At 39.0% G+C, this 25,827-nt stretch overlaps 1 protein-coding gene across 1 annotated transcript in view; it reads right to left on the reverse strand.

Annotated features, from left to right (window-relative positions):
• The window catches only part of RBL1 (RB transcriptional corepressor like 1), a 52,821-nt gene extending 38,479 nt beyond the window's left edge, over nucleotides 1-14,342 (reverse strand). The window contains exons 1-7 of the mRNA XM_029918015.1: nucleotides 14,136-14,342; nucleotides 10,661-10,794; nucleotides 4,187-4,387; nucleotides 3,500-3,564; nucleotides 3,272-3,400; nucleotides 3,003-3,163; nucleotides 1,142-1,191 (exon numbers count right to left, since the gene is read on the reverse strand). Of these exons, the coding sequence (XP_029773875.1) occupies nucleotides 1,142-1,191; nucleotides 3,003-3,163; nucleotides 3,272-3,400; nucleotides 3,500-3,564; nucleotides 4,187-4,387; nucleotides 10,661-10,794; nucleotides 14,136-14,291 (896 nt within the window). The 5' untranslated portion in view covers nucleotides 14,292-14,342. The remainder of the gene's footprint in view (nucleotides 1-1,141; nucleotides 1,192-3,002; nucleotides 3,164-3,271; nucleotides 3,401-3,499; nucleotides 3,565-4,186; nucleotides 4,388-10,660; nucleotides 10,795-14,135) is intronic.
• Nucleotides 14,343-25,827: the final 11,485 nt, after the last annotated feature.

Genomic DNA, 25,827 nt, shown 5'->3' on the forward strand with positions numbered 1-25,827 from the left:
GGGCAGAGAGAGAGAGGAAGACAGAATCTGAAGCAGACTCCAGACTCTGAGCTATAAGCACAGAGCCCAATGCGGAGCTCAAACTCACAACTGTGAGATCATGACCTGAGCTGAAGTTGGACACTCAACTGAGCCACTCAGGTGCCCCATAAAGATTTTATTTTAATATTTATTCCTTTTTGAGAGAGAGAGAGTGCACACACAAGGGAGGGGAAGAGAGAGAGGGGGACAGAGGATCCAAAGCAGGCTCTGCGCTGAGAGCAGTGACCCTGGGGTTCGAACTTGTAAACCATGAGATCATGACCTGAGCCAAAGTCAGACACTCAATCGACTGAGCCACCCAAGTGTCCCTTTAAAGATTTTATTTTTTTAAAGTAATCTCTACACCCAACGTGGGGCTCTAATTGGTGAGCCTGAGATCAAGAGTCATGTGCTTTTCTGACTCAGTCAGCCAGGCACCCCAAGCATTATTTTAAGCAGCTAGAATAAAACTTAAGTTACACATGAATTTATTTATTTTTTAATATTTATTTAAGTAATCTCTACATCCATTGTGGGGCTTGAACTCATGATCCCAAGATCAACAGTGGCATGCTCTACCACTGAAACAGCTAGGCATCTCCACAATGCATTTATCTTCACTTCAAGATAGATTTAGATTCCAAGGCCTGGAAAAGCTGATAACTTTCCAATTTTTAACTCTGCCCATCTAACAATATTGAAGCTTCCTATCTGATTATGGACATGCTTCACATTCACATATATAACAATAATAAATTACTCTGAAAGATAAACAAAAAGAGATTATAAACTTAATCTGAAAACTAGCTGAACCTAATTAAGATCTGATCATAGGGGGAACAATAGTTGCTTTGAATATAAGTACATTCTGAATTTGCCAGAAGTCATTGGGTCTGTTTATGAGTTTCTCTGGAATGAGCTCTTTTAAATGGCAAATGTTTCTTAAAATAAGTGTACTTAAAGACAAGGCTTAGTTAACAACCCCCAGCTAATAGCACTAATGCAGAAGGAACTTGGGTTTGGAGGTGTTAACTTGATATAATGTTCCACTTAGTAAGTTGCAATAAATCATTATTGACAGCCTGTATTATGGCAGATACTGTTAGTGTTAGATACTTACCTATTATCAGTAAAACTGGAAAGGTCCAAGAGGCATTCTCCTTTTAAAATCTGGGAAGAAAAAGTCCATTTGTGGCATGTAATTAAGTACAATAACATATAAAAACATGACATTTATCTAAATTTTCACATTGGCAGTTGTTATAAATAATATACACACAAAACAGAATTACTGAATATTTCTTTCAAGGCAGTAAAACCTATTTAGTGTGCAAATAAAAGTTTAAAGTCCATTTCTAAAAATAATTTGAAGTTGGTCTATGGCAGTGGTTTCTAAATTCTAGTGACATAACAAACATTTATGGGAATTTCTAAAAATTGCAGATTGATGGACCCCAAGGCCTGAGCTGAGGCAGCATTTTATATAAATTCCCCAAGTGATTCTGACAAAAGCTGTCCAATTTTAAACACTGGTCTATGGAGAAGAGAAACTAACATTTGTTGAATGATTATATGTATCAGGCAAGAAAAAGATTCAAAGGGAATATAGGTACTATTGCTCGTGAGAGAAGAAAAGTCCAGTGTTTATAATATTTTCTATGTACCCCATGCTATGCTTAGATTACCACACATCAGGGTTGCAAACTCAAATGGCTTCAGAGGTTAAAGCTCAACATACATAAACAAAGAGGGTAGAAAGCATACTTCCCATCTTAAAAGAGGTGGCCGTCATTTGACTTGGCCATAGTTCCCATGTAGACATTCAGGTAGAAATTCCAATCCTGTGCCATACCTTCTGATTTTTGAAAGAGATTTTGATATAAAAAGTATTTATATGTAAATTAGAATTGAATAAAATTAAAATAACACCCTACACTGGCAAACAAAACTTTCGTGGCACATGAGCAGGACAACTGCCCAAATCTGGATATTTTGGGAGTGAAATGAAATGCTATCATAATTATGCCAAGACAACAACCCAAAACTAGATAATCTAGGCAAACTAAGATGTATGGTCCTTATATCTTAGAGCCACTAGTATGCTGCTTCTGCAGGGCAAAAAAGACATAATCTTTGAGTTCCAGTCAAAGTTTACTTTGCTGGAGATGTTTAACATACAGGTAAGGAGCCATGATTCATTTTCTCTCTCTCTCTCTCTCACACACACACACACACACACACACACACACTGGAAGATAACACTAAATACAAAAGTTTGTGTAAGAGAAGAGTCACCCATTCAGGGAAGACGTTATGCTTAAAGAAAAATTTCATAGTATCTACAAAGAGGAGTACTGCATTGATGACCTAATCTAAACCCCTTTTATCACCAAAGAGAAAACTCAAGGACTAGCTAGATTAAATGGCACAATGTTGGGGAAGTAAGAAATTGAGACCAAGAGGAATAAGCCACTTCATAAACATAGAAATAGCTAAGTAAATTACCTAGAGGAAAACCAGAATGCATACAATAGCCTGTAGTCAGCTACAAAACTGTAAGGGATTTCCTGCTCTATTTATATGAAGTTAAAGCTATAATTGTTATACCTCATCCCATGTTTAGTAAATACTCAGCAGTTATTAAAATTGTGGCAGTAATTTAGTTTACTCTGACCTCCTGTTTTTTATGTTCTATTCTTCATAATTCTTTTATCAGAAGCTCTTACAGCTGCCTTGGCTGGTGCATTTACTTGACAGCACATACGGTTGGTCACATGGTCTTTAACAGCTCAGTTTGTACACCACAAAAGATCACACGGCAATTCTGTACCACAGCATTCTATATCACAACAGAGACTGAAACCTGGAAATCTTGACCTTGAGTCCTGTTACACTGAGAACTTGCTTAAAACTGTTTTTTCCTTTGAGGCTCCTGCTACTGACCCTAAAAAACCTTAGACATTCACTTAAAAGTACAGTACCTTTCTGTCAAAGAGTTTTGAAATATATGGCTTAAAGTAGTGCTCCTTTATTCCTTTTGCTTCTACTAGAAGTCCATCATGCAGTTCACACAGTACAGCAATGATGCAGGGAGGCTCTTCAGAAGCCCTAAAGTCAGCAGTATGGAAATCAGATGGTAAACCTAGTTTGACAGGGTATAAAGAGCAAAAGACGGGGAAGAATATAGTCAGCTTTCAAAACTTTTCCTAAAAATTGATGACAAATTTTCAAAAATACGTAAGGTTATTACCTTTAAATGATGGATTTAACAAATCTCGTCTATTTGGGCATATAATGGCATTGGCAAAAATCAGATCCAAGCAGCACAGAAGTAAATGGTAAGAGTTTACTAAATCATCTCCAATCATACGAAAATTACCTTTATAAGAAAAAAAAAGACACGAAGACCAGAAACCTCTCATGTCAAATAACAAGTTCCCACAGTAGAAATGCAAAACCACTGAAACTATCACCTTACCCTTAGTGTAAACAAAGAGTGTCCAACAGAAATTAAAGAGATCCTTAACACTGCAAGGAATCCTCCTAGAAAGAAAAAAATGTACTTTTTAATTGACTGATTTGCTAAATATCACTCCACATTTGTCATTTAAATTGAAATAGCAAGGGGCGCCTGGGTGGCTCAGTCGATTAAGCATCTGACTTTGGCTCAGGTCATGATTTCACGATTCATGGGTTCGAGCCCCATGTTGGGCTCTGTGCTGACAGCTCAGAGCCTGAAGCCTGCTTTGGATTCCGTATCTCTTTCTCTCTCTGCCCCTCCCCTGTTAGCATTGTCTTGCTCTCTCTCAAAAATAAATAAAAAACATTAAAAAAAATTGAAATAGCAAATATAAATAAAAAATTGTGAAGTCAAATTACATGTAAAATTCCATTCACAAAGGACAATCTATAGTTCATTAATTGGACTTAAATAAGCCTTTTTAATCTGCACAAAATAATCAGAACATATAAAAAATAAGTTTAAGTATTACCCTGAATTTCCAGATATGGTAATTATACATGGATTTTTTAAAAATTTAAGTTTTTTCACAAATGGATACTTCCAGTAAAAAGTAGACTTTAAAAAATGCAAATTTCCCAAGCATATTTATATAATAATTTTTATGGTTTTTAATGTCAATTATATAACGATTAAGGTTCTCACCTCTGCTTCCTGCTTCGTGGTAACCTCGGTAGCTCTTCATATGGATTTTGAAATATATCTAAAAAAATTGGCTCAAATTTTTTGAAAATTACAGTAGACACCTCAAAATTTCTTTCTAGCCTTTCTATACGTTCACGAAATTCTTGTGGCAGGTTTGACATATCCATCCACTTCTTCATTTTACTAAAAAACTGTATTAAACTAAACAAAAAAAAGCAATTTAAAATGAATCCACATAATGAACAAGTTAACATTTTATTTATGCCTATGAACCTTTATTTAAAAGTCCAAATTTATTTTTTAAAAAAAAGCAACCAAAAATACCTCACTCCCAAGTGCTATGAAATTACTCTGGCTCCCAGAATCACTATAAGAATGTAGATTTTGAATTAATAGTAATTACCTAAATGTCTTCTAAGCAAGAAGCAATGGTACCTACCTACTTCTTTTATTCCCTATAGCACCTAGACAGTAATTTGTATATACAATACAGAGTAAATATCAACAGATTGTGGAGTTCACAAAGTAAGTTTGAGGACAGACACAATCTCCCAAGTGGTAGATTCTGGAAGTTGATCACAAAGCACCAGACAGTTACAGTTTAGGAATAAAATTCAAGTGTCTGTGTTCCAATATGTGGTTCTACCATCAAATATAAATGAAGAAGGTAATACATATCCAGAAAATCATTTAACATATTATTACTCTACCTTTCTGGCTTATTCAATTATGGGTACATTTTTTATGTCCACATGTTAGTATAGTCTTAGATTGAAAATCTGTAGTGCTATGGCTCATTTAAGTGACTAGCACTATATAATGATACTTTTTGTATAAAGATTTTTTTTTTTAAAGTAATCTCTACACCCAATGTGGGGCTTGAACTCACAACCCTAAGATCAAGAGTTGCATTCTTTACCGACTGAACCACCCAGGGGCCTCTGAAATGATACTTTAAAAAAAAAATTGATAGAAGACATCAGCTAATTGTCCACAGGAATTCAAATTCCAAATATGCTGGCCAAAATCTGAGACTCTTAGAGTCTCTTTAAAAGATTCTTATCAGGGTGCCTGGTGCTTCAGTTGGTTAAGCAACTGACTTGATCTCAGCTCAGGTCATTATCTCATGGTTTATGAGTTTGAGCCCCGTGTCAGGATCTGTTCTGACAGCTTGGAATCTGCTTGGGATTCTCTCTCTTCCTCTTTCTCTGTCCTTCCTTGGCTTGCATGTGCACGCTCTCTCTCTCTCTCTATCTCTCTAAAATAAACACTAAAAAAGAATTCTTATCAGTAACAGCAAAACATTTTTTTTGCCAGATTACTAAATATTTATTTGGGCTGACAGATTACAGTCTCTTGTAGGAGACTTTGTTTTGGGAGGCAGGGATGCTCAGTATGTAAAATCCTTTCCTTTGTTTGAGGAATTCCCCAATTTCAAGTCTTGCCATTTGCTAGATAAATCACCTTCACTGGAGGTTAGGGTGAAGGCATAAAACCTGAGGTCCTTGATACAGGTTTGGGATTTTGAATCTGGAGCTGGTGATGCAGAGAACAGAGCAACTGGTTAATTCTTACAATCAATTAGCTCTTAGGGACAAATACAGTAGCAAAGTCCAAGGATGGCTTAGATGATCATGCAAGTCGTGTCATTGTTAGATGAATTCTTGTGATATGCTTTTTGGCTGCAGCCAGGCTCCTTTTGTTCCTGGACACTTTCCAAGTCTATTTTTTCAAGTCATTCTAAAGATTTTGTCAGCTATTCAATATCCTTTCAGTAAATTTCTTTTCTCCTTAAGTTAGCCAAAGTTGGTAGTTGGTGTCTGTTTTTTATACACAAAAGGCTTGACTCACACATCCCCATGTATATAAATCCATTGTATTTACTGCTATCCCAAATGTGGCTTTTCTAACCTGGAACAAAGTATATCAGAATGTTTGAAAACAAAATAAATTTACAGCATTGTTATTACTTAAACTAGGATTATGATTTTTAAACTAAAATAAGAAGCAAAGTAAACTTGATAGCTTTCAAAACTATTCTGTTCATTGGGATTCTGTTGTAAAGAAAACATTACTCCAATAAGCACATGAAAAGAAACTCCACATCACTGGCCACCAGGAAAATACAAGATACCATTTCATGCCTACTATAATGTCATAATACAAAAAGATAACAAGTATTGGCAAGGACATTGGTAAAATGGAACCCTCAAGTTCTACTGGTGGGAATATAAACTTGTGTAGTCACTGTGGAAAACAATCTGATAGTTCCTCAAAAGGTTAAACATAGAGTTCCCATATGACCCAACAATTCCATTCATACATGTACACCCCCCAAAAATGAAAATATGTCTCTGAAAGTTGTACACAACTGTTCATAGCAGCATTATTCTTAATAGCCAAAGGTAGAAACCACTCAAGTATCTACCAACTAAAAAGTAGATAAACAAAATGTGATATCAAAAAAAGAAGTGAGGTGCTGATACATGCCAAGGGCTAGGAAGAGGGGGAAAAAAGAAAGAAGTTATTGTTTAATTGTTATGGAGTTTCAATTTAGGAAACTGAAAAAGTTCTAGAGATGAATAGTGGTGATGGTTGTATAATGTAAATGTATTTAATTCCACCAAAATATACACACTTAAAATTAGTGAAGTGGTAAACTTTATGTTACGTAGATTTTGCCCCCCCCACACACATGCACACGTATATGCGCACACACCACTAAAACAAATATAGAGTAGGGATGGTAAACATGGGGCATATGTCCCAATAGCAGCATATTACTGAATTTTAATGGCACTCAAAAATTTTATTCAAAAATAAGAAAGAAAATTACTGTTAAAAAGTTAACATTATCAATGTTCCAATTAAAATTATAAAAAATAATTTTTCATGAACTAAATATTAATTCAGGTTCTATTATAACATGAAAATGAGTGTATGAATGTCATCTTTTTAAAATCACAAGTTATTGAAAAACATGAAAATGTGGAAAAATTAGTTCTCAATACTTAATACAATAAGATGCAGACAAAATAAAATTCAAATTACACAATAGATAACTATTTTTTAATATTACTCTTAATAGCAAAATAAATTTTTAGTTGGAACTCATTTTAAGTTGAAAGTTGCTTTGGTTAAGTTTTTCCATAAATTGAGGCTGAATGTATAAATATAGTTCAAAACAAACATACGAATATTTGTGGGTGGATACATATGTAATATAGCATTGACTTGGGAGTCTCTGCCACTTACTAGGTGTTTAAACTCTGGGTAGTAATTTAAGCTCTTGGTGACTTGGTTTCCTTATCTGTAAAATGAGATTTATTTCATGGGATTGACTGTGAGGATTAACTGAACAAAGACATACAAACCCTTAGCATATAGTAAGTGCTTAGCATACAACTAAGTACTCAATAACATTTTTCTAGTTTTACATGTAGGTCTATAATTTACACTTGCACAGTATTTTGCAGTATGATTTATGAGCAATATTTGATGGGATTCTTCCCTACCTATAAAGATCTAAATAATCAGGGCAATTGGGTAGCTCAGTCAGTTAAATGTCTGACTCTTGGTTTTGGCTCAGGTCATGATCTCATTGTTCATGGAACCAAGCCCCATGTGAGGCTCTGCTCACAGTGCAGAGCCTACCTGGGATTCTCTCTCTCTCCTCCTCTCAAAATAAATAAATAAACATTAAAAAACAGAGTTAAATAATCATTTAAAATTATCCTTAAAGTTGAAATCGTGAAAATTGTCCAAATTATTATAAATCAATGTAATAATAACATCACTTGTAATTCTTTTTTATTTGTCTGAATGAACACTATGAAGCTGGTTTATGCTCTTTTAATAGTTCAGAATCTGACACCTGAAAAAATTTATATCAGGGCACTTGGGTGGCTCAGTTGGTTGAATGTCCGACTTTGGCTCAGGTCATGATCTCAAGATTGGTGGATCCAAGCCCCACATTGGGCTCTGTGCTGATAGGCTTTGCCTGGTTTGAATTCTCTATCTCCCTCTTTCTCTGCCCCTTCCCTGCTCACTCTTTCTCAAAAATAAACATTAAAATTTTTTTAAAATTCATATCAATCTACATTAAAAAAACTAGTATCTTTTTTGATCCATCACTACACTTTTAGGAATTTATCTGAAATACATTTTTACAATGATGTTCAGCTGTGTATTATCACAAAGAACTGGATGCAATCTAACTGGTCATCAGTAAGGGGTTGGCTAAGTATATGAAACATCCTTACATCCGAAATCCTAGAGTAAGGAAGAGCTACTTATGGTGATATGGAAGGATTACCAGAATATCAAGAAAAGCAACTGCAAAATATATATAGTATGATCTCATTTATGTCTTAAAAAACAATGAAAACACTGAAACCACTGAAAACTGTTTAAGTGGTTACTTCTAGGGAGTGAAGAAAGAAAAGAAGGGACATCTTTACATTTTTAAACCTTCTGTAGTATTTGAAAATTTGTGAACCTTTTAAAAAATTATGGTAAAAGTATATATAACATAAAACTTACCATTTTAACCATTATTAAGTGTATAGTTAAGTGGCATTAAGTACATTCCCAATGTGCAACCATCACCACCATAAATCTCCAGAATGTTTTCATTATTTGAAATTCTTATCATACACTTAAACTGCTCTAAATTTTAAGTTCTTCTTTTTTGTTTGGTTTCCCCAACAACCTAATATTATAAATACTTAAAAATGTTTCTATGGTCAATAATGAGAAACACTGATAGAAAAGTCTGAATATTTTATATTATAATGAAGAGGGATGTTTTACTCAATTAAAAAAATTATGTGAATTCCATCAATCTTAATTATCAATCTTTCATTTTATTTTTATCACCAATGACAAAAATTGATTCTATTAAAGCTTTAAAAACTGTCCTAAGAGAAAAAATTTGTCTTGAATGTACAATTTTTCCACTTACAGAAACTAAAATTGCTCTGAGAAAAAAAATTTTTTTAAATTTAGCATGAATTGAAACTTAATTGCTCTCCCTGGATCGGTCTTTCAAAGTTTGTTTCTCTTCCATGCATGCTGGAAACCCAGGACAGCAAATAGACAACAACCTCAAATAGTCTTGTCATGGGTGAAAAACCCAGAAACTGAGAACATTACCATCTATCTATATTTGGTTCACTCCATTTCTTTTGTTTTGTATCCAGGCAAGTACTTCCACATGATTAATACTAAAGCAAGAAAAAGCTATGGTTAGGACCTTCTGATTGCTTATGTTTTGCAGAGTAAAAAATATTAACTATACAGTGGAAAAACAAGACAATACCTTGGGCAGATGATCAAAATTAACATCACCCAAGAGAAGCAAATGGATATCGTGCCACTCTAAATTTTAAGTTCTTCTTTTTTGTCCAGTTTCCCCAACAACCTAATATTATAAATACTTAAAAATGTTTCTATGGTCAATAATGAGAAAGATGTGATATAGTGAAGACACAAAGTTTTCTATCTGGGTATATGTAACTGCTTCTAAGTATGAGAAAACATGAGCAAATCCAAAATGAGGAGTAATCTATTAAAAAGGTGTGTGTGGGGGGGTAGATGGGGCACCTGGGTGGCTCAGTTGGTTAAGCGTCCCACTTCATCTCAAGTTATGATCTCACAGTTCCTGAGTTTTGAGCCTGACATCAGGCTCTGTGCTGACAGCTTGAAGCCTGGATTCTGCTCAGATCCTGTGTCTCCCTCTCTCTCTGCCCCTCCCCTACTAGCACTCCATCTCTCTTTCTCAAAAATAAACATTAAAAAAGGGGGGGCACAGTCGGTGATTGTGGACTATGTTCTTGCTGTGGAAATATTCCTGATTAAAGAAAACTAAACAGACATGATAAGTCAATGAAATAACTGATCCTAGATTGGAAATTGTTCTTTTAAAGAATTGTTATAAAGAACATTACTGGATCAACTAATAAAACTAGAATAGGGATGACAGATTAAATTATTGTATCAATGTTAACTTTGCTGAAGTTGATAACTGTTTAGTTATCTAAGTATACACTGAACTATTTAGGGGTAAAGGGCTATATAATGTATATTACTTACTTTAAAATAGTTGAGGAAAAACTATTATTTGAGAAAAATCAAATGACAAAGCAAGTGGAGTAAAATGTCAATAGGTAAATTTGGGTCAAGGGTATATGGGTGTTCCTTCTACTTTTCTTATTTTTGAAACTTTTCTAAAAGCTTTAAATTATCTCCAAATTAAAAAAAATTAATAAAAAAGTTATAGACACAAAAGATTTAGTACAGAGACCTTTGAAGTCAGCATTTGAGGAAGAGAAGCAATGGAATAATGTGAGAATTGGAAAAGGATACTTAAAGGATAACAAACTTATAATGAAATAGAGTTAAACAGAAATTAAATTCTAAAGCTAAATTTAGGACTTATAAAACAGTTGTGTTTGAAAAACCAAAGTGCTTTACCTTAATTTAGCCGAACGTAGTATTCTGGTAAGTGAAACACAATTTCCTTCCATGATACCCTTCCCAACAGTGGGAATAATGCTTTTGCGGCATGCAACGTATAATGAACATGCTAACCAGTGTATAACTTCTCCCTAGGAAGCAAAAGACAAACAGTAAAAGATATATTAGTCAAATGCTTGAATTCTAATTTAAAAAAATTTTTTAAATGTTTTATTTAGTTTTGATACAGAGAGAAACAGAGCACGAGAGGGGCAAAGAGAGAGGGAGACACAGAATCTGAAGCAGGCGCCAGGCTCTGAGCTGTCAGCAGAGAGCCCGATGTGGGGCTCTAACCCACAAACGTGAGATCATGACCTGAGCCAGAGTCAGAGGTTTAACCGACTGAGCCACCCAGGGGCCCCAAATGCTCAAATTCTAGAACCAGAAAAGATCTTAGAATGATCTGGTCTTTATTTGTGTATATAACAGGCCAAAGTGATAAAGATATTTGCCCAAGGTCACAAAGCTTAGTTTTGCATTAATGGGTATAAAACTCCTTACTCTCAGTCCTGTGTAAGATGCTAAATCAGCATGAATCTAAAAATATATTTTCCACCTACCCCCCCAAATCTAATATTATTTAAAGAGTTCTCTTAAAATTTCTCTGCACTGGCTTTCTCAATTTTATAACACCAGTCATGGCCTTGATGATGCTTACATTCCTTTCTACTATTTTATGTTTCTTCTTTAACCAGTTTGGCAGAGAAAGGAAAAGTACTGAGTAGAAAGAGCAAGAGAAACACATAAAAAGTTCGTATCTATCTCATACAACATAAAGGAGACTGTCATTTTTGTGAGGTAAAAATCTGGGGAATTATTTACCTAATCCTTAAAAATTTTTTTTTAAATTTTAGACAGAGAGAGAGAGCAAGAGTGAGAGCATGAGCAGGGGAGTGGGACATAGGTAGGGAAGGAGGGAGATAGGGAGGAGGAGGAGAGAGAGACAGAATCCAAAGATGTTCAACACTCAGCAAAGAGTCTGATGCAGGGCTTGATGCCACCTGAGCTGAAATCAAGAGTTAGACATTCAACTGACTGAGCCACCCAGGTACCCCTATTATTTTTTCTGAAGTTTTTTATTTTGAGAGAGAGTGTGCATGTGAGTGGGGAAGGGGGAGAGAGAAGGAAAGCGAGAATCCCAAGCAGGCTTTGCACAGTCAGCACAGAGCCTGACAGAGGGCTTGATCCCACAAACGGTGTGAAATTATGATCTGAGCCAAGATCAAGAGTCAGACACTAAACTGACTAAGCCTCCCAGGTAACTATTAGAATCACTTTATAAATTTACTACTGAACTTTATATGAATTTTAAGGATTAAGAATTAGACACAAATACAGCACAACATATTACTATTCCTATAGATCTTCTTTAAGAACATATTCCAGAAGGATAAAAACTCTGAAAGATTTCTTGCAATAATCCAAAAGGGGTGGGAAGAAATGGGTGGCCACCAATTGAGTTAAAGCCCAGTGTTACTGCCTTTAAGTAGTGAGAAGTCTTATTTGCTCAGGGTATTGAATGAGACAGGTAAGGCTTAAGTTTGAGTATTTTTAGAAGCCTTGATTAACCAATTGTTTGGGAATAGCATTCAATTATTACAAGAGCCATTGGAGGGGCATTTGGGTGGCTCAATGGGTTAAGCATCTGACTTCAGCTCAGGTCATGATCCTGCGCTTAGTGAATATAGCCCCGCATTGGGCTCTGTGCTGACAGCTCAGAGCCTGGAGCCTGCTTCGGATTCTGTGTCTCCCTCTCTCTCTGACCCTCCCCTATTCATGCTGTCTCTCTCTGCCTCTCAAAAATAAATAAAACACATCTTAAAATTTTTTTTAAATCAACATTAAAAAAATTTTTAAGAGCCATTTAAAAGAGGAAGTGGAATATAAAAGACTCTGGACAGAATAAACACTCACCAAATCTTAATTCACAGATCTGTGCTCTCTAAATGAAACATTTAAGATGTCCTGATTAACTTCCCCTAACTGGAGATTTAGTTCTTCAATTTGCCTGTTCGTTGGTTGGGGGACGGGGCGGGGGAGGGGGGGGGGGAGGGAAAAATGTCCAGACAGAGGGTGTGGCATGAAGAAAGCAGACAAGTGGGAAGAAACTTGGTATATTCAGGGATCTGAAAGGGGTGCCTAGTTTAATGCCTTGACCCGTTTGCACAGTACAGGCTTATTCAATGACAGACCAAAAGAGGACTCGGGATGTCAGAGAAACTCTCTCAGCCTTTTAGAAATTAATTTGTCTTCACTGAGTGGCCATATCCATAATCTCCCTTGCTTTCTTATTCTTCCTTCAGCTTTCCAGTCATGCCAGTCATGGATGTAGGTCACTGTCCTGATAGTGTCCGATAGTCCTACCCTAGAGACATACAAGAGTGTCTCTTTGGTATTTTTCCCTCACGTACACATACACTCAATTCCAAACATCCAACAACAGGTTTCTGAACCCACCAATTATTTCAATGGGTAGTGAGTCACTGGAGCACTGTGTGTGTGTGTGTGTGTGTGTGTGTGTGTGTGTGCGCGCGCGCGCGCGGTCTGGACCCCTTGGAACATGGAAGAAAACCTGTGTATGCGGAAACACATCCCACGGCACTGCTCTCCCTACACGGCATTCCTGGTCTGGATTCCTATTATAATTAGCAGAACGACCCTGGGCAAGGCCATTCTCTGGGACTCGGTTTTATGACCTGGAAAGCAGGTGTAACACTGCCCTCCCATAGTCACAGGGCTGTGGGGAGGCCTCAACGCAAGAATCGTTGCATTATTCTATACAGAACCAGGCACAGCGCTGAGCATCAGGGTACCGACCCAGGGGACAGCGGGGGCCGAGACGAGCCCACACGCGGACGGGTGGCTTTCCACACCTCCGCGCGGGCGGGGCCGAAGGTGGGGCGGTGAGATGGGTGGGACTCCCCAGACCCGCTCCACCACCCGCCGTGTGCCCTTGGGCCAGGGGCCTAAGCCCTCTCGTGGAATGGCGATCCCAGGTCCAGTTCCCGGGGTGGTGGCGAGAACTAAGTGAGATACCAGATTTAAAGAGCTGGGCAGTGGTGTCGGCACCACAATTCACTTTAGCTTCTGCCATGATGGCATTTGGTTTTTTAATGGTGTTACGGGCCCTATCGTGACGTCTGCGGCACTCGGCGGGGCGGAGGGAAGCTCGTCTGGAGTCTAGGGGACCCCCGAGTGACGTGTGACCTCGGACAAGCCGCTCCTCTTCCGGACTTCAGTTTCCCGCCTCAGAAAGAAAATGGATAGATTGGTCTACACCCGCCCTTCCAGCTTCGCACTCTTCGGCGCCCGGCTGGGCAGCGACCCTTCCCGGCGGGGAAACTCCCACCGCCCCACAGGGTGGGGGTAGGGGCGGGGCGAAGGTGGGGCCTGGCGGGGGTCGGGTCCGGCCGCCCCACCTGCCGCCGCTCACCTCTAGGCTGTAGTTGCCCCGGATGGCGGTGAAGTCGTCCAGGGCTTCGGCCGCGCTCCCCTCGTCCAGGTTCAGCTCCTGGCACAGAGCTTGCAGCGCCTCCCCGGCAGCGGCAACCACCGCCGCCCCCTCAGCGTGGGGCTGGTCCTCGAACATCCCCTCAGACCCTGGGCGGCGCGGCCACAGCCCCCTAGCTCCTTTCTCGTTTCTGGGCGCGCTACCCACAATCCCCTGCGCCAAAGCGCGCGAAAGTCGGCAGCTTTAGGATCACGTCTCTCCGGTTGTCTGCATCCGCGTTACTACCCTTAAAAAAGTCCGTTTCTCCTCCAGGGCACCTAGTGTCTCTCTCTGGAGATGTGTGATAAGAAGATGGAGCTTGTTCCTGGGAAAACTAAACAACAAAAACCCTAGGCTTGGTCTTTGTCGGGCTGCGATGGGCACAGCCAGCGCAGTGTTGGTGCGGAGGGATCGGCAGCCGCGCGCATAGTCTGCTGGGAATTGTAGTCCACATCCTGCCTTGACGGCCGCGGCACTGCCCCGCTCTTGGCGGCTCTTTGACTTGGGCAGAGCTGCCTTTTGCGAGGTGGCCTCTCCTCGATCATCTTCGGGAGAAGCCTCCTCTGTACAACTAACCCATGGGCCTGGGTTTTCCACTGTCCCGCCGAACTTCGTCTGAGCGAGACTTGTCCCTTGAGTTAGGAGACTTTTTTTCCGAAAAAAGTGGACCCATGACAGCGGGAGGCCATGGGATTTGTCTCCAGCGCCCATTGATGATTGATGATGATTCAGCGTCTGATGAATGATTGAAGGGCTGGTGAGGCAGGGAGATCAGGGAACACCTCTCCATCTCTCTCGGTTGCTAACCCAGGCTGGATCTTGGGCTGAGAGAATTGCAGTAATCAATGAACCTGGGAACCGTCCTGGTGGAGACAGTCATTCCAGGCTTAGGAATGGCCTGAACATAAGCCTTAAGGCATGGAACTGGTCTTCACACTTAACCTTCTGGTTCACCAAGACCCCTTCTCCAGGAAGAGCCAGAGTGATCCAGAGCGTATTCCTCCACTCAAAATCTTTCCAAAAGATTCCTCTTGCCCTTAAAATAGTATCCAAACTCCTTTCGATAGCCCACAGGACCCCTGTGATCTGGCCTCACCTCATTGCCCCCCTCCCAAGCATATAATAAGGTGCAGCCTAACTGCTTTGTTTTGGAACCTTGAAAATGCCAAGCTACCAAGCTAGTTCTCACCTCTAGTCCTTTCTCAGCCTCAAGTCCTTTCTCACATGCTGTTCAAAAGGGCCACAAATACTCAGCACCAGCTCTTTGCTTGCCTGGCTCCTCCTCCTCATTGAAGTTCAACTAAATGTTACCTTCTCAGGCCATTCCTGAGCACTGTGTCTAAAATAGCTGACCCTCTCCTCAACACCCAATTTCATTGTCTTCATAGTACCATATCACTATCTGAAATTATCTTGCTTATTCACTTTCTCTTCCTACTAAAATGTGAATTGAATGAAATCAGGGGCCTTTTTTTTTTTTTATGTTCACCAAATTACAAAGTTTAGATTAGTGCCTGGCTCATAGTACTTAACAGTGTTTGAAAAATTACAAAATGTCCTTTGATGCTTGGGTGAGAGAAGGAGTCACCAGAGATGAAAATGAAAGACAAGTCAAAGCTCACTCAAAGCCTGGAGCCTGCTTCAGATTCTGTATCTCCCTCTCTCTCTGACCTTCCCCTGTTCGCACTCTCTCTGTCTCTCAAAAATAAATAAAAAAACATTTAAAAAAAGGAAAGACAAGTCAAGGTAGGTTACAAAGGAACTCATAAGCCCCACTAAAGCCTAGACATTATCAGTGGTTTTTAAAAAATGTTTATTTATTTATTTTGAGAGGGGAAGAGGGAGAGAGAGAATCCCAAGCAGGCTCTGTGCTGCCAATGCAGAGCCCAATTCGAGGCTTAAACTCATGAAACTGTGAGATCATGACCTGAGCCGAGATCAAGAGTTGGATGCTTAACCGACTGAGCCACCAGGCGCCTCATCAGTGGGGGGTTTTAATGAAAGGAGGTAATGAGTGATCCATATATGTTCTGGGAAGGTCCCTCTGGCTACAGAGGGACACATAGATTGGATGGGGTAGGGACAGAGGTATGGAGATGGCAGGGAGCTGGTCCAGCATTGGAAGGAGCCAGTCTGAAGAGAGGTTGCTGCCTCAGGACGGAATGGGGCACTGCTTAAAGAGGGAAGAGTCCCAATAACATAGGTTTCCATCTAGGCCAGGAGGGTGAAAGGTGGTGCTGTTTACTGGAATGAGAATACAAGCAGAGGGATGAGATCAGTTCCAGAGCAGCTGTGTTTGGGGTGCTTACAGGAAATTTAAGAGGAGGTTGTTGGAACCTGGAAGGTAGCCCCTTTCTCCTCTCTCCTGGCAATTTCTCAGTCTTCTCACGTATACACATGCAGAGGGGTGGGATTTGGGAGCCAGCTGCAAGCCAGGTCTCAAATGAGAAAAACCTCAAACTCCTCTTATCCCTCAAACTCAAAATCAAACGGAAACACCCATGTGGTACTTCCAACTCTTTCCTGCTAAAAGCTACTGCTGCAGCTGACTTTAGGACCATCCCGTTATTTTCCGGAGGGAATGTTGGCACAGAGTGTCTGCACAAAGACTCTCCTCCCATTAGTTTTTATTTACTTAGAGGGCCGGAGTGGGTGGTTGACAGGAGGTCTATCTCCAGTGCCAACAGGTCTGTCAGCAAAGAAATGTCAGGATTAGTGGAGGGAAGATGGGTGCAGTTCCTCTTGTACTGGCTCATCTGTTTTCTGATTAACCTATGCTTATTGAGGAGAGAGCTACAGGAGTGGGGACAGCCTGGATATGAGGAACTGGGAATATTCAGGCAATTCCTGATGCTAAGAGAGCAGGTAGGGGGTGTGTTGGCATGAAAAGAGACTCCAGGGTAGAACCTTTAGGAAGACCTACATTTCAGAGATGGGCAGAAATTGAGGAATGAATGAACTGAACTCTCTAAACAGGTATAAAAATAAAGGAATATTCTCTCAGAGGCCAGGAAAGAAGTACTCCACAGAGCCCAACACTGCAGAGAATTAAAATAATTCAAAGAAGACCTCATATGTTATCATTCATATGTTTTTAGTGACCTGTGTCAGAGCAGTTTTCTTTAGCATGGTGGGAGTAGAAGCCAGAGTACTATGGCTGAGGGGACTAAAGGGAAAAAGGTCAGAAAGTTAGAAGTAGAAAATAAAAGCTTCTAAGAAGTTTCCTAGTGGAGAGGCAAAAGGAAAGGAATTTTCTAGGTTAGGGAAACACGAGTATTGAATAATCAGCAAAAGCAGCAGGTGGAGAGAGACTGAAGATAAAGAGATCATTGATTTAGCCAGGCCCTGGAAAAGGTGGCCAAGCCAGGAATCCAGAACCTGGCTTTTTTCTAGGCAGCTCTTGTCTGCAAGGTTATCATCCCTGTACATCTAGATTAAGCAGAACTGCTAGGTTCTCTGCTGAGTGCAAAATAGAGCAACATGCAGTAGTGAGTTTAGAGTGGTTAAGGTTTGTTTTTGAAGAACTGTTGACAAATATCACTTGGTCTGTCAAATGCAATCATTTTTTTAGGAACAATAGGGATCCCCCATGAGATCCTGGCTTTTATAGCTGGTCCTGGACAGGATCACAAGAGCTGAGAAGTGTCAAGTTTTTTGCCTTTGCCATAACTAATCAATCTCTCTCTCTCTTTTTAAAATGTTTTTATTTATTTTTGAGAGAGAGAGAGAGAGAGAGAGACAGCATGAGCAGGGGAGGGCCAGAGAGAGAGAAGGAGTTACAGGATCTGAAGACAGGCTCCAGGCTCTGAGCTAGCCGTCAGCACAGAGCCTGATGCGGGGCTTGAATCCATGAACTGTGACATCATGACCTGAGCCGAAGTCGGAAGCTTAACCAACTGAGCCACCCAGGTGCCCCATCAATCTCCTTTTTATCCAGATCCGAACTGCAGAGGGTGATTCTGACCTTGAAAAGAAACCACGATAAAAGGAAAGACCTTCAGGAATTATAAACCAAACCAGAGACTCACTGCCCCATTTTTCATTTCTCTAGTAGTTTGGCTTTCAGTGAGTTGCGGCATACGGACTCTAGCCCATTTCGTCTTTGCTCCTGGATTTGATTCTCCAGATTCTTTACCCACTTCATGCATGCTGAGTCCTGAAAATCCTTCGTTTCTTCATTTCATTTACTGAATGCCTGCTTTGTCCAAGATACTTATTCTTCCTTTGCTTTTACTTTCAGAACATCTAGACTTGAAATGAGGGATATTGCTGGCTTAAAAATGATGCAAGAAACAAAAGAAGCACCTCTCAAATGTCATCCAGCAAACATAAACTGAGAAACATACATTTTTCTTTCTTTCCATAACTGGATCTATGCTCTAACTTTGGATTTTCAGTAAGTCATATCCTGTCTATGTAAAGCCTTCCACTTTCATCTCCTATCTTTTGATTAACCTGATCTGTCACCTTGTACATTAAATCAATGACTTACTTTTTATCATGTTTATTTTTTAAGAGACAAAGAGAGACAGAGCATGAGCGGGGCAGGGGCAGAGAGAGAGGGAGTCACAGATTCTGAAGCAGGTTCAGCCCTGAGTTGTCAACACAGAGCCCAATGCAGAGCTCAAACCCACAAACCAGAGGATCATGACCTGAGCGAAAGTTAGACACTTAAACCGACTGAGCCACCCAGGCGGCCCATCAGTGACTTACTTTTATGAGTTTCTTTTGCCATGTTGTAATTCTTTTGAACGTCCTAAGCCGAATTATTAGGAAGTACATGCCTTGGCAGTGAGGCCAAGGTGAAGGGAAAAAACTTTTTTTTCACTTATTTATTTTTGACAGAGTCAAAGAGTTATCAGCACAGAGCCTGATGTGGAGCTCAAACCCATGAACCGGGAGAGCATGACCTGAGCCAGAGTTGGATACTTAACCGACTGAGCCACCCAGGTGCCCTGGGAAAAAATTCTTATGTTCCCTTATTTCCCTTATGAAATAAAGCATCTAAGTAGTACTCTTTTTTTCCCCTCCTCTTTTGGACTGTAACTAAACTATGTCATTAATTTTCAATAAACAGTACTGCCATAGTCACCAAACACACTCCCCCCCCCAAAAAACCTGCCCATGCTTTCCTCTTAGTCATCGACTCCTCAGCTCCTTCATGCTCTACACCTCATCACTAAAGCTTGTGGATTCCTCCTCCACCAGGTTTCTAGTTGTCTTTAAAAACATTTTTTTAATGTTTATTTATTTTTGAGAGACCGAAAAACCACGTGAGCAGGGGAAGGGCAGAGAGAGAAGCAGACACAGAATCCAAAGCAGGCTCCAGGCTCTGAGATGTCAGCACAGATCCCAACGCGAGGCTCGAACTCACAAACCATGAGATCCTGGCCTGAGCTGAGGTGGGCCACTTAACCGACTGAGCCACCCAGGCACCCCACTGGTTGTCTTTCAACATTTTATGTTTTCTCTTCGAATCCATCTTATATTTAGTTACTAGACTGGTTTCTCTCAAGCAACATTTACACGATTTCACTTTCTTTCTCAGAACTCTTTAGGGGTTCACTATTACAACTGAATCAAATTTAGACAGCTCAGCATTGAGCACTGAGAACCCGGCTGTCAGATCTGGCCTCACCTACATGTTTTTTTATTTTCTGTCATCAGTACGCTCTCCCTGCTTTTTATCAGGGTTCATGTTGGTTTTTATTTTTTCTTACTAGCCAGTGGTATGCCAATTTAACCCTAAACTGAATTTCGAATAGAAAATGAAGTATGAGTAGTGAATCCAAACACATTGTGAAAGTTGTTTCTGCTTTGATTCCATTGTGTGATAGGCCCTATCATTAGCCTCCCTGTTGTGGTTTAATATTTCACAGAGCATGCGTCCAGAACTTCTTAAAGATGTTAGAGGCTCTAAAACTAAAAGGATTATAGTGTACTTCCTCTAGATGTAATTTTTAAAAATTTTTAAAAATGTTTTAAATTTGTTTTTGAGACACAGAACGCGAGCAGGGGAGGGTCAGAGAGAGATGGAGGCACAGAATCCGAAGCAGGCTCCAGGCTCTGAGCTGTCAGCACAGAGCCCAACGCAGGGCTCGAACCCACGAACCGTTGAGATCATGACCTGAGCCCAAGCCGGACACTTAACCGACTGAGTCATCCAGGCATCCTTCTAGATGTAATTTAAAATATAAACAATTCTAAACAAAATAACTACAAAAACAACGAAAAACAACAAAAAGAAAGTGGAACAGAGTTCTGATTGTTTTTTTCCAACATGGCTATTTCATTTTGACATTCTTTCAAAAAAATGTTTTTGTCCCCCAGCTTTGCTGTGTCCTAAGCAGGTACTTGGTGTGCACATATATGCTCCTCTAATGAAAAACTACTCACCTAACCTTTTAACTGTCAAAAAAAAAAAAAAGCAGTTGATAGTTGTGGGTGAGGGGCATGACCTGACCTCCTCATTCTTCCTGTTCTTTTTCCTCAAAAGAAAAACTAAAGCGATGGTCCTTGAGCTGGGTCCTTACCAGTAAAGTACTACTGTCAATCCTATCACAAGGACAATTGAGTGATTTTTGCTTTTCTTCCTTTAGACTTTGGAGAAGGAAACAAGAAACTAAAAAGTCCAATTTAACTTAAAATGTAATTCTAAGGCCTTTATCCATCAAAATCTATGTCTAGGGCACTCAATTTAGTCACAAGAAGGTATTTCAGGATAGCATTTTAAGTTTTCCTTTAGGAGATTTTATTGACACAGACTTTACTCAGGACCAAAACTTAGGATCATTTTTGTTTCCTGAACCTAGAATAATTTTGCTCACCCTTAATCCCAGGGAAGCTGGAAAACTGAACATTATTAAGTAAAAATCACCCCACATATTAGCCCAAGGCAAAGGATCCTGATGGAAAAGTCACACCATATGAGGAGGGATATATGTAACATTCAAAGACAGCAATAGCAAACAGTCTTGGTGAGATTATACCTGTTGCTTTGTGCCACATTTCAATTTATTCATTCATTTTAGAGAAAATGATGTTTTCCTTCTTGACATAGCTAAGGCTGTTCCCTATGGAGCTACCAAAGACAGTACAGATAATTAGAATCAAGAGACTTAGATTTAAGTCCTAGTGCTACTTACTGATTGTGTGCTCTCTGGCAAGTTCTTTAACCTCTCTGAGCCTGTTTCCTCATCTGTAAAACGGCAATAACAATAATGTCTAAATTATACAACAAGGCAAGGGAAAAATTATGTGAAACTTCCATACAAATAACAATTATGACTATTTCCTTTACTGTTTTCTTACTGCACCAGAAACAACTGACCCTAACCATTACTTCCAAATTTTAAAACATGTTATCCCCATCAATATAGCTAATTCTTTTTTTAAAAAACTGTTTATTTATTTTTAAGAGAGAGACAGAGCACACATGGGGGAGGGGCAGAGAGAGAGGGAGACACAGAATCTGAAATAGGCTCCAGGCTCTGAGTTGCTAGCCCAGAGCCCAATGTGGGGCTTGAACCCATGAACTGCAAGATCATGACCTGAGCTGAAGTCGGGCACTTAACTGACTGAGCCACCCAGATGCCCCAATATAGCTAATTCTTAAATGCATGAATTTACATTGGATAATTGAGCTTAGGAATGGGTCCACTTAGAGCAAATAGACTGTGGATTATATATTCCCACAAATCCATGTAAGATGTCTCTGGAAGGATGGAAGATATATAAGAAACTGGGAACTGTAGTGCTTAAGGTAAGAGAAATTCAATAGTGGTGAGATAAAAACAAGGAAATTTACCTTTCACTGTGTATCTTTGGTATCCTTTGAACTTTGTACTTATTCCAAAAATTAACCTAATAAATAAAATGTATGCTACAAAATAAAGGAAATAGACTGTTATGTTTGCTATGATACTTAAGATATATTTTTTAAGATTTTTTTTAAATTACATGCTTTTATTGATTAGCTCTGTTAATTAAAAAAATGCACCTAAGGGGCTCCTGGGTGGCTCTGTTGGTTAAGCATCACAGTGTGGAGCCTGCTTGGGATTCTCTCTCTCTCCTTCTCTGTCTGCTCCTCCCCACCCCCTTTCTCTCTCTCAAAAACAAATAAATAAAGATTTTTTTTTAAATGCACCTAAGAACTTCTAAGCATTTTGTTCATTTCAGAAACTTTTTCTCTGTATATTTGATAAAAAAAAAATAAGATGCAGGAATAGAGAATCATGAATTAATTTCCATACACAATCACACTGTTATTGCTATAGTCCTAAAATTTGAAATTCAACAAACAGAAGTGAAACCCATGTAGTTTAGACCATTTCAGATGTTAACTGAATTTGTAACAAAGTAACAGACCAAATACTAATTTCGTCAATATATAAAAGTTCCTATGAATCAACATGAAAAAGACTTAACATTTTTAAAATGAGGAAAGGATTTGAATACTTAGGAAGGGAAATAACAGCTTTAAGACATCAAAAGGTGCTCAACCTTTCTAATAAGAAAAAAATGCAGACTTAAACCCTGAAAACCATTTTTTAAACCTATTCAGTTGTCAAAAATCCAAAAGTTTGGAAATGCTTCAGTGACTCCCCATTTCAGAGTTAAGTCAAACTCTTTGTCACAGCTTATAAGTCACTAGGAATCTGGGGGCGCTTGGGTGGCTCAGTTGGTAAAGTAGCCGACTTTGGCTCAGGTCATGATCTCATGGTCAATGGGTTTGAGCCCTGCGTTGGGCTCTGTGCTGACAGATCAGAGCTTGGAGCCTGCTTTCAGATTCTGGGTCTCCCTCTCTCTCTGACCCTCCCCTGCTCGCTCTATGCTTCTCTCTCTCAGAATAAAATAAAGACAGAAAAAGAAAAATTAAAACAACAACAACAAGTCACTAGGAATCTGAATCTGGTCCCTTACATAACTTCGTTTCCCTCTGCTTTCATTTGCTACTCTCTCCTTTCTCATCCCACCTTAGTCATCCTGGTCTTCTGGTTCCTAGAATACCCTAGGCAACCCCACTGCCTTATGACTTTTAAAATTTTTTATGTTAAAGATTTATTTATTTAAGTAATCTCTATGCCAACATGGGGCTCAAATTCACAACCCTGAGATCAAGAGTCTGAGCATGACTTAGCCAGCCGGGTGCTCCACCTTATGGCTTTTGAAATGTCTATTTCCTCTGCTGATCATATTCTTTCCCCAGGTCTGCATAATCAACTCCCTCGCTTCCTTCAAGTCTTTGCTCAAATATCACCTCAATGAAGCCTACTATTAACTATTCTATTTAAAATTCTACCTCCTGGTCCCCACAACCACCACATTACTGATTCCTCATACCCTGATCATTTTCCCAGAACATATTCCAGCTTCGAACATACTACATGATTTTATATTTATTTATACTATATATTATGATACTTTATATTGTTTTTCTCTTCTGGTAGAATATAAATCCCACTAGGGATTTTGGTTTATTTTATTCATTGATATTTCCTAATTACCTAATTGCCTGGGCTATAGCAAGAATTCAATAAATATCTGTAGAATGAATATCACATTGTGCAGGCAAGGATATGAGGAGAAAAGCATGCTCCTACATCACTGGGGAGTAACTGTTATTACCTCCAGGGCAGTCATTTGGCAATATTTTCATTTGAAATAACATATCCCTTGACCTGGTGATAGCACTTTTAGGATTTTCTTCTAAAGACACATTTGACCATATATGAAATACATGTGTCTGGAGTTAATCACTACAGTATTGTTTGCCCCAAAGATTGGAAATTATCAGGGCACCTGGTGACAGTTGAGCATCCAACCTTTGGTTTCAGCTTGGGTCATGATCCCAGGGGTGGTGGAATTAAGCTCTGTGTGGAGCCTGTTGAAGATTCGTTCTTTCTCTCCCTGTATCCCTTCCCCTACTAGTGCTCTCTTAAAAAAAAATTATAAATTACCTAAGTGTCTATTAATATAATAAATACAATAAAATACTAAGCAGGAATAAAGAATGAGTAAACTCCTTTTGGAGTTATATGGAAAAATCTCAAAGATTATAAGGAGAGAAAGTGCAAGGTGCAAAAAAGTGTGTATAGAATAGTACAAATTGTGAAAAAAGGGGTGCCTGGTTGGCTCAGTTGGTAGAGCGTGTGACTCTTAATCTCAGGGTCATTAGTTTAAGCCCCATGTTGGGGATGGAGCCTACTTATAAATAAATAAATAAATAAAATTGATTTGTGAAAAAAAGCGGAGAAGAGAATAGACATATTTACTCATAAATGCATAACTATGTCTTGGAGATATAAGAAATTGATAACATGATACCTCTAGGGAGGAGAAGTGGATGACTAGGAATATTCTGTAACTTTTGAATTTTGAACACACATACATATGGGTATATATATACACACACACATATATATAACCACTTCAATAAATCTATCATAAGCCAAGAAAACGAAAATGTTTTCTTAACTTTTCTCTTTTTACATACTGTATTTTAATTTCAAATAAATCCTGATTTAATATTTTGATTAGAAAAGTATTGAGGCACGGAGTTTTCACATAAGGAATCAGATGCAGAGAGGAATATCTTGGGATTATTTTCAGATTTAGTCACTTACTGATTTTTCAATATAAGACCACTTAACTAATGCTTATTTCATGTTTTTATTTCACTTTTGGTGGTGATAAGACCTGGGTAGTGTTATGATATTAATATGTCAAACATCTTAAAAGGTTCTTACAACAACCAGAATGCTATAACAATTCACTGTTAGGTAGTAAAAAGGTCTGAGGTTCTGAAGGTCTTTAAAACTTTCTAAATTCCATTTTCAATTATTTTAATAATTCAGATGCTAAAAATAGTTTTGCACAAGACTTTTGGTTTAGAAATCTGAAAAAAGAAAAATTTCTGACAATATTATAAAAGCTCTAAAACAGGGTACCACAAAGGAAGTTATGGAAATGTGTTTGGCCTACTTGAAAAAAAATTTTTTTCATATAAAACTATTAAAATGTAGTGGGATTGGGTGGCCAAACTTTATAATTCTATGGGGTCTTGAACTGAAATGATAATCTGGGCCATAATATAATATAAAACTCCTTAGAAATCACCCTGAGCTTTGGTGATTTTGCAGGGGAAAAGCTTGAGGTCTTTCCTGAAAAATCAATTTATTTAATTTTAAGGTCAGAATACTTGATTTGAACTGCCAACAAATTCTTATCCTTTTTAGTTTCCTGCCCTTTTTGCCACAAAAGTGATTTCCTAAGATCACCTGATGCACAAACAGAGTTTAAGTCAGCAGGAGACAGCAGGTTTGCTTTGGTTGGTGGTTGGTTGAAAGATAAAGGTTTGGGAGATACAGCCTTGTATGATGTATGTAGAACCGTGACCTCATAAGTACTTGAGTGTCTGGAGAGACAGATTTCTTACCTGTGGTCTTCTGAAGTAGTCTGGGGCAAGATTTCATTGAAAACTAGTGTCCGAGGGGCTAATAGAGCTGGACTCTATGTTTGATATGTCTTCTCTACTGTCTCAACCTTCTACCTTTTAATCTCATTTGCATGAGCATACTCTAGAATCTCGCTCCATCTGCTTCCTAACCTCTTCCCATATCCCTGCTCCCTTTAA

This window comes from Suricata suricatta, chromosome 12, assembly GCF_006229205.1.
Source record: "Suricata suricatta isolate VVHF042 chromosome 12, meerkat_22Aug2017_6uvM2_HiC, whole genome shotgun sequence".
Taxonomy (NCBI): Eukaryota; Metazoa; Chordata; class Mammalia; order Carnivora; family Herpestidae; genus Suricata; species Suricata suricatta.